This window comes from Cebidichthys violaceus, unplaced genomic scaffold (genome assembly GCF_023349555.1).
Source record: "Cebidichthys violaceus isolate CVI_PGR_0920_01 unplaced genomic scaffold, fCebVio1.0.p SCAF_29, whole genome shotgun sequence".
In the NCBI taxonomy this organism is placed as follows: domain Eukaryota; kingdom Metazoa; phylum Chordata; class Actinopteri; order Perciformes; family Stichaeidae; genus Cebidichthys; species Cebidichthys violaceus.
The window spans coordinates 2,519,043-2,529,042 of record NW_027176472.1 but is presented as its reverse complement, the minus strand read 5'-3'; the positions used below and the strand labels follow the sequence as shown (position 1 = coordinate 2,529,042).

General features: G+C 40.5%; 1 protein-coding gene across 1 annotated transcript in view; it reads left to right on the top strand.

The window, feature by feature from the left end:
* Positions 1 to 10,000, top strand: part of LOC137880611 (semaphorin-3D-like) — a 59,151-nt gene that overhangs the window by 36,899 nt on the left and 12,252 nt on the right. Inside the window, 2 exon segments of the mRNA XM_068722053.1 lie at positions 9,626 to 9,780; positions 9,872 to 9,934. Of these exon segments, the coding sequence (XP_068578154.1) occupies positions 9,626 to 9,780; positions 9,872 to 9,934 (218 nt within the window).

The following is a 10,000-nucleotide window of genomic DNA, read 5'->3' as shown; positions in this document are numbered from 1 at the left end:
TCATTAGGACGAACAGGATGCGTCCATCGTCCTGCTCATTAAAAACACAACGTATACAGAGATGCTGGGAGGAGGAGAGAAGCAGCGGGTTTTACAGGAAACATGGTCTTCATTTAGGAGGAACCACCTTATAAAGTAAAGCACTTCCATCGCTTCCTGTCCTTTCCTTTCATCTTAAAAGTACGGCGTTGAGACGCTGCTACTGCGCTCTGGTTTACTCTTTATTCAGTGTGAGGGAAGCTTTCTGTGTTCGTGTCTCTGTTGATGAATGAGTCTCAGACTGAGTTCATGTTTCTTCTGCATCTCTCTGTGATTTATCATGTGTAACCCAACACTCTGATGAATCACATCACAATGAGACAAAGCTCTGCTTCTAAAGTTCAGGTCAAACTGAAAGTGCAGTTTTCATGAGATCATAGATGAATATTTATTATCTCCTGACAAAGCCTGCTTGTTGAGCTTATTAAATATGAAGTGACTATTAATTATCGCACAATAAGCTGTTACGTTATAGCGACCTTCTTTATGTCCAGAAGAGTTTGAATCATAAATCGGCGTTAATAGTTGATAATTGAGGAACTAAGCTGTGATTTGGAGAACTTATCTGTGTTCTCCGTCTGCACAGACTAATGGAACTGAAACAGCACAGATTCATACGCAACACAATACTCATACTACACTTCTTATATAAAAAGTTACTCCTCATTTTTCCGACTCAAGCCAACAACACATGTCAAGTTCTTACATGCATGCAGTGTTCGTCAGGTTCAGGAAAAGATCTTTGTTTTTCCGTGCGTGCATGCTTGTGCGCACTAATTATGAGAGATTAGAGTAAACAGTGATTTTCAACAAAACTATCTGTCAAACCGCACTTTGTGCCAAAACCATCCTGTCAACAACATATGGGTATCACGAGAAAGATAAGACTCTGCGGAACGCGCTGATGTGGCTTTTATGTTTGTGGTGTTAAAAATGTGGGCTCCAGAGCAAAATACAAAACCGGTACCGTCTGCTTTCTTTGAGGAATCAGTGGTCAGATTCAACATGGAGTCTAATGGAGCCGTCGGTTGGAGTTCATGTCGCTCTCAAGCTTCATAATGAACTGAAAGTCTTTCATCTGAAGTTCAACTCTCGCTCTCCTCTCCAACATGTGTGGTCCCTCGTTCCGATTCTTTAGAACGAGTGTCACTGTAGAGAGCTTCTTCATTCGAGAGTCTTCAGAGAAGAAGACGAATGAAAAGCAAAGTGGAAGTAAAGAGAGGTTTTATGAAAGCGTTTTGTCTTCTTTATTCCTCTAGTTTTCCCTACAGTGGACCACGACGGACCACATGTGGAGACAAGTGAGAGAGAGAAGGGGTGAGGTAATGGGGGAGGGGGGAGGAAGAGGAGGAGGACAAGGTGGCTCAGGGAGGAATTTGGAGGTTGAGAATTTGTCGATGAACCTGAAAGAGGTGGTGGAGGTGTTTGTGGAGGTTAAAGGAGTCACATGAGTTTGATTTATTGTTTGAGTGTCGTTATTTTCACAAAAACAGACGCAGGGTCGAATCACAGAACCAAGAAGAAGACGTGGTCGTTGGTTTGTGGACTGAAGCTCTGAAGCCTCAAGTTTTATTTTATTTTGTGTATTTATTTTACCTTCATTGAGAACCAGTTCTCATTTACAATGACCACCTCATGGTCAAAAAGACAGCAACAGGAGGCAAGTCGTTTCACACTACTAAAACACAACAACATCATAATATGTACAATATATAAAAAACTCATAAACAGTGTTCAGGTAGAATTGAACCGCAGTGATCAGAGACCATTGTTTGTAATGAGATACTGAAGGAGGGTAGTGGAACGAGGGTGTGAAGCTTCAGCTTCTTTTGCAACCGTTTGCTGCTCCAAGCAAATGAAACGAGGAGCGGCTGAAGGAGGTGACTGAAAGAACATGTTTAAGAAGTTCTTAGAGCGTAGATTGCGGTTACTGTTGGAGATGATAGAGATCGGCGAGTGGTGCGGGGTTCAAGTTTTATAGATGAACTGATACCAGTGGATTAATCTGGAGAGATGTCAGTTGACTAGAGTCAAGTTTGTTGATTTGGCCGTCGCCATCTTGTTTTTGTTTGTTTGTGTTTTTGCAACCGGTAAACAGGAAGTGACCATCGTCGCCATCTTTGATTTTTTTCTGTGTTCACTCACAGCAGACGGCTCGGATCAGATCAACATTTAAACCCTCTTTAGTCTTTTCTCTCTCTTTGTCTTTATTTTATGTTTCCTGTTAGCCGACCACACAGAGGCCTAAAGAAATCAATCAATGAATCATCTGTTGAATGATTATAATGGGATATTTGTTCTTTTTTCACATTGCAATTTCCCATTTGGTAGATTCCACCTGCAATGACTAAAACGAAGAAGAATAAATGGTTCCCTCACTGGAAACAGAAGCTTCAACACAACTGTGGTTCCAATGAGGAAATAAACTGGTTCAAAAGTGACTTAAAAACTTAAATTATTGTGTTTTTTCGGAGGAAACAAAGGCAACATTTCACACAAAAGAAGTGACATTTAGTCGGTGAACGCGTCGCTGCAGAAAGCAGCTGTAAGAAGTGAGATGAAGAGTGAGAGCGTGTTGAAGGGAGGAGGTGATGAACGCTGAGCCTTGTAAGTTATCGCTGCTCTGATGTTGAAGCTCGCTGACACTAAACGGTGAACGGGTTGGACTTCAGCTCGCTGCTACTGGACCCGCTGTGAGAAAACAAACATCAGACCAGGAAGTGTTTAGACTGAGGTTGAAACATGAGCAGTCTTCAATCAGTCTAACTTTATTTACATTTACACAGACGGACCACGACAGAAACATCTGGACCGCGGCTAGCGGCTAACGGCTAGTTATTGTTTCACTTTGGCCCCAGAATAAACTAAACACTAAAAAGTTCTCAAGAAGATTAAAATAGGAAATCGATGTGAAAGTAAAATAGCTCTTTGCTCAGACTGAAGCCGGTAATGGACCGGTTGAGTCCAGATGTGTCCTGAGAAGAGAGACCCGGCTACCTGAACTCACTACAACAACAAACAGAGCTCAGCGGCTCCGTGTCACTCGATACCTCGCTCGTGTTACCGGCAGAACAACACAGACAAGAGGAAACCATGTCCTTCATTCATTCATTCATTCATGATTCTGGTTAATGTGTCCAGAACCCACTTCAGGTCCGTCTGAAAACATTTTGTCCTGCTGAAGTGCCCTCGAGCAACACAACGAACCGCCAGCTGCTGATCCACAGTAGAAGTGCTCAAAGTCAAACCATCTTTCTCTTCTGGACGTTTTATCAGACCTGCAGGAGATGCTGGACTTTTGGATCTTTTCTGTAAAACTCTTTTGAAGCTATTTTCTATTTGAGAGGTTGACGTTAACATGAAGTTAACTAACATGAAGTTAACATTAAGTTAACATTAAGTTAACATTGTTAATATGAAGTTAACATTAAGTTAACATTAAGTTAACATAAAGTTAACATTAAGTTAACATTAAGTTAACATTGTTAATATGAAGTTAATATTAAGTTAATATGAAGTTAACTTAACACATTTTGAAGAACGTCGCTCTTTTAAATCCTCTAAATTAAGCTTCTTTTTGTTGATATTCAGACTATATATTATTAATATCATATTTGACTTCTGCTGTGTTCTCTGATGAACTCAGACTTTCTGTCAGAGTTCAGCAGAGAACCAGATGTGAGAAACATCTGCCAGCTGACACACACCAGGTTACACACACACACACACACACACACTCTCTCTCCTTCCATAGTGTGTGTGTGTGTGTGTGTGTGTGTGTGTGTGTGTGTGTGTGTGTGTGTGATCTATATAAACTAAAGGCGTCACTGTATTTGTTGGCTGTGATAATCAGAACTAAATGACGTAGAGCAGACAGGTGAGGAATCCTGTCAGTTCTTATCTAATCATCCTGTTTTTATCTGTGAGCGATTACACCCTCCTCCCCCTCCTCTTCCTCCTCCTCCTCCTCCTCCTCCTCATTTAAGTATAATAACGTTGGCAGGTTCCAGCCTTTAACTGAGAGATCTTCCTTCATTGTACTTTGTCTAATGTGATAAATATATTAAATATTTTAGTTTTTGGGATCATTTGAACACGTCACCAATACGCCGTATTATAGCAATATTCTAATATATTATTCTAATATGTATTAAATCTACATTTTTAATTGAATTAGTCGGTTAATCAAGAAAAGATTCAACATTAATTTGACACATTTACTGTATGTTTGCTTGCTTGTTTATGTGTGTTGATCATGTCTGAGTTTGTGTTTGTTTATAATGTTTATTGTGATATGGATTATTGGTTCCTCTTTATTCTTTTCATCTCACCTGTACAACGTTCTTCTTTTCTTCTGTTGTTCTGTTTCTGCTGCTTCCTTTAATTGTGCAAACAAAATCTCAAAATGTAGTGAAATAATCCCGATAATCAGTTTTTATGAATGATTTAAATGCAGAGTTGAATTATTTAAGCGTGTTGAACGTCTCAATGACGGCTGAAACAGAAACGTGATCCAGATGTGAAGAGATCACGACGAGCTTCAGCAGCTCAGGTAAACCTCTCAGACGGTTTATAAGTGCTCTTCATTCATATTTAACCATGACGGTAAAAAGAGACTCAATGTTTTCAGACTGTTGGCTGCTGTTCTGATTGGACTCTGATCAAAAGGGTTTACACTGAGCAGACATCTGTGTGTGTGTGTGTGTGTGTGTGTGTGTGTGTGTGTGTGTGTGTGTGTGTGTGTGTGTGTGGGTGAAAATCAGTGACACACGCACACACACACACACACACACACACACACACACAACCGTTAGACATTAAATTACCAAATATGGAGTTGGTTTCTAAGACATATTTGTATTTATTTGATTTTTTCGAAGAAAAAAAAAATCGGATCATGGAGCAAAAACTAAAAGTTTTTAGGTTTCTTCTGCCATGCTGCAAGAACATGTTCCTGGTGAGAATCACACATGTAGATCATATTATACTGCTCACCTCGTCCACAGCGGTCACACACACACACACACACACACACACACACACACACTCAAACACACACACACACACACACTCAAACACACACTCCATTTTAATGAACCAAATCCACTTTTAATCACCTTCTTGATTGCAGGCAATCAGTGTTCATCACAGGGAACAATCAATCACACACACACACACACACACACACACACACACACACACACACACACACACACACACACACACACACACACACACACACTCAGACGTGTTCAGTACAGGTGTTCACCCAGCACTAGTTCATCTGTTCCGCCTGAAGTGTTAAACACGAGTTTGTCATTAGCCAAAGTGCTCTCTGTCTTCACACACACACACACACACACACACACACACACACACACACACACACAGAGAGAGACGTTCACGCTCAGTTTAGTTTCAGCTTGGTGGAAACGATCCTGTTGATTAGACTTTAACAAGACGTGACGGACTGAAACGATGAAGTTTCACTCTCCGTGTTTTTCGAGAAACGACGACGACAAGATGTGGAATAAAAGAGAAACAGACAAAGAGGTTTTACTGCTGCTTTCATGTCACTCATTGTTCAGGAGTGACCAAAATGTGAACTTTACAATCACAAAAAGTAAATTTACATTTGTTTAATTTCAGAGAGATTTATAAATATTTCACACACAAAATAAATGAGTTAAGCTCAAAGTAAAGTGAAAAGTTGTGTTTTATCTTATTCACACACATGAGACTTCAATCTAAAGGACGATTGAGGGGAGGAGCCACGTTTGTAAAGGAGTTACCTTCAGACCTTCATCATCCTCTTCTCTAATGCTTCTTATCTTCCTTCTCTCCCTGACGTCAGAGCGGACCTTCACAAACGTTTAAAGCTTGTTCTGGAGGACTGCTGTCTTTAGAACACATGTGGGAGGTTTTATAAGTTATCAGGGAAACTAATGGAGAAAACAAAAGAGACATTTGAGCGTCCAATGGTGCAGCGTTTGGGTTCCTCTCCAGTATTTGAGGAGAGCGCTTTGAGACGTCTCCTGCTGACTCCTCTTCCATCGCGTCGTCTGTTTCCCGTCGTTGGTTCTCTTTGATGGATGGAGCTTCATGAAGTAAAAGCGCTGCTCGCCTTCACTGCGTCTTTACTCTCACTGTTCTTTCTCCGTCACTGTGGTCTGAAATTTAAAAAACTAACGCTTGGATTTTTAGACGAATCAAAGCTTTTTTTTTTGTATTTTCTGCAACACAAATATGTCCCATGTCTCAGTTCATGAGTCGTAATAAACAGTATCCCATAATCCTTTGTGTTGATGGAGCGTTCATGTGATCAACTTGTACAGTTGAGAGACATTATGTCGTATTTACCAGGTCTTATACTGTATTTATCCAACTCGATCAGGATAAACATTCTGACATCTTTTAGGCTGTTTGTGTGTTATTTAACGCCACGTTAACGTTAACCATGAAACAGGGTCTGTTGTTAAGGCAACAGAAGCTCTTAGTTCAGTCTGTTCTCAAACAGCTACAAAAATACATACATACGCTGTAATTTTGTAGATATCCAACAAAAAAAAAACATTGTGATCCATGTAATCCTGAACCAGGAAGTATAACGACCGCAAGAAACGCACACAGGGTGGCTGGGAGTGGTGGTGGACGGGTCCAACAAACACGTGTGTGTGTGTGTGTGTGTGTGTGTGTGTGTGTGTGTGTGTGTGTGTGTGTGTGTGTGTGTGTGTGTGTGTGTGAGTAGATTGTCTCGGTGAGAAATGAGCTGTGAAGATCTCTCATAATCGCACCGTGACGATTGACTGACGATCTGATTTCAGAGGAAGAAGAGCTGCAGGTTCAACCCAAACTTTGCTCTTTGTTCTGAGTGTGTGTGTGTGTGTGTGTGTGTGTGTGTGTGTGTGTGTGTGTGTGTGTGTGTGTGTGTGTGTGTGTGTATGTGTGTGTGTGTGTGTGTGTGTGTGTGTGTGTGTGTGTGTGTGTGTGTCACACACCTCTGTCCGGGTCATAGGGCATCTCTCCATGTGTGAAAGCCATCAGAGTGTGTGTGATGTAGAGGTGTCCTGTTGGAAACATTTGGAACAGTTTATTTATACATATATATATATGTGTGTGTGTGTGTGTGTGTGTGTGTGTGTGTGTGTGTGTGTGTGTGTGTGTGTGTGTGTGTGTGTATAAACTGAGTGTATAAAGTGTTGCAGAGCTCTAATCACATCATCACATGAACATAACTATTGTTGGCTGTGCTGCAGACTCACCACTGTTAATGAATACTCAGCTGGGTTTGTCATGTGACTTGCAGGTGAAACATTTTTTAAATCAAATTTTGGACGAGTGCTTTTGTCCTAAATGTGTTAAATAAATATAAATATAAGTCACCGTCTTAAAGGTGAAGCTGCTCTCACGGTCAGGTGTTTGTTCAATCCGTTAGAATAGTTGATGACTTCAAAACTTTGAATTATTTTAGTCAAAATATCCTCAAAATTCACTGTTATTGAAGTTTAAAATTAACATTTTTAATAAGCTTAAAACAAATTTGTAGCCGAGGAACAAGTCTCTTTATAGAACTGCAATTTAAATAGAAACACAGAAGAAAAAGAAAATTAATTTAAGCAAAACAACAAAAGGACTTTAATGTGAGTAATTTATGCTTTTTGTGCTCCTTGTCCGCCTGAGGACTCACTTCCATTCGTCGCCTCTTTTATTGTCTTTCTGGTGGAGTGTGTGTGATTATAGGCTGTACAAATAAACTTGAGTTGTGCAGTTGATGTTCTTTCTCTCCAGCGTTCCCCGTCGACGCCGATGAAAGCGGCCCGTGATTGATTTCTTTTAAAATGGTGGTGAAGTGGAACAAACGTTCAAGGCCTCCGCAAAGAGTTGCCGACATCGTGACCCTCCGGGACCGACGCAGCGCAGCTTAAAGTTAAAGGTCCACTTGTGTTCTGCGGGAGTTTCACGCTTCATTTCCCTCGTTCCTCATTCAGCTGAATGTTTTTAGCGGCAGGTCAACTGAGCTGAACTGCAGAGTCGTTACAGTGAACGAAACCTCAGGAACCTTTTTGACTCACGTTAACATTTACAGCTGCAGACGGGTCCACAGGCCTTTTGATCACCCCAAAATAAAGACACATCCTCAGTAAATTAATTAAGTTAAATATTATATTCATCACAGATTAATCTGCATATTCACTTCACTATTGCATGAGACAAAGGAAAGCAACAAAGTTGTATTTTTGGACATATTTTAAAAAAAAATTTGACGGTGACAAGAAACAGGAAGTGTGTGGAAAGAGAGTAGGGCAATAACACACAGCAGGCTGGAAATCCAACCATTTGGATAATCGTTCATGCCGCACAGCTACTGAGTCACCTGAAAGAAAACCCCAAAAATATTAACGTCTGAGAAGTTTGGATCTGAGAAATTTTTGGTCATTTTTACGTGAAAAAATGGGTCCAAAACAGCCCTAAAAATTAATAAAATAAAATAATGAATTTGACTAATTAATTAAATGTTAAAATTTTTGCTGAGTATTTTTCTGTTGATTTATTAATCATTTAAAAAAAATTAGAAATTAATATTTTTTTTAAATAGAGTCACATGAGGAGAAAGTCATTTAAAATGAGACATAAAGAAAACATAAACGTGATGAATAATAACCTTTATTTATGCAGCGCTGTAATGTTTTTTTGGCCTGACTTCATCGTTGTTGTTACTGTATTAATTTGGGACATACATACATATATTCAGTGGAGACGTATCACTGTTTTGTCTTGTTATCGCTGACAGCAGAAAGAACCAACAGCAGTCTCAGCTTCAGGGTTAATTTGTTTGTTCGGGTCGTTTTCTGCCGCGACTCCCGAGAGACGAGAGGCAGCCTGAAGGATGACCTGTGTGTGTGTGTGTGTGTGTGTGTGTGTGTGTGTGTGTGTGTGTGTGTGTGTGTGTGTGTGTTTACACAGTCACATTGTGGGGTCCTGCCTTCCTTCAGTAGATGAAATGCCCCATAATGTAAATCCTTACAGTTTAGGATTCGGACTTAGTTTAGGATTAGGTTAGCTTTAGGTTAAGGTTAGGTTAAGGTTAGGTTAAGGTTAAGGTTAGGTTAAGTTAGGTTAAGGTTAGTTAGGTTACGTTAGGTTAGGTTAGGTTAGGTTAAGTTAGGTTAAGGTTAGTTAGGTTACGTTAGGTTAGGTTAGGTTAGGTTAAGGTTAGGTTAGGTTAGGTTAAGTCTCCAGGAAATGAATGTAAGTCAATGTTATGTCATCTAATGTCATTTGAAAGTGACTGTGTGTGTTTGCAAAGGATAAAAAGTTACTGCTGGGTAGTTTGATCTGTAATAATGCATCGTATTTCATAAACTGATGTTTTGCATGTAAAAAGAAGTAACCTTCAAAGTAACTAGTAACTAAAGCGGTTACATAAATGTGTTTGACATAAAATGAAAAAAGACAAACTCAAGTAAGAAGCAGCCTAAAATGTTACCAAAGTACAGAACGGTTCCTCTCCGGCGCTGGAGAAGAAGAAGAAGAAGAAGAAGAAGAAGAACTTAATAATTAAAACCTGGTGTCTCGTCTCTCTCAGATCTGAGGAACAGCTCGGCGGTGTTCTGGGAGGGCGGAGTCAGCGGTGGATACCAGGCCTTGTTATTGGACGAGGACCAGGGATGGCTGCTGGTCGGAGGGAAGGACCACATCTACCTGCTGAGGCCGGACAGCCTGGACCTGCCCACGCACACGGTGAGAACATCAGAGAACATTACAAATCAGTTGAAAAACAATCCGGACCACCAGATCTGTCTGACTGACGGTGTTTTATCTTCTCCATCAGATCCACTGGCCGGCTGCCAGAGAACATGTGGAGCACTGCTGTCTGGCAGGGAAAAGTCCGGAGGTAAATAAATGAGGCAACGAACGTCTTTCTTTATGTCTCACTTTTAGGATCAAAGATCGAGCAGAC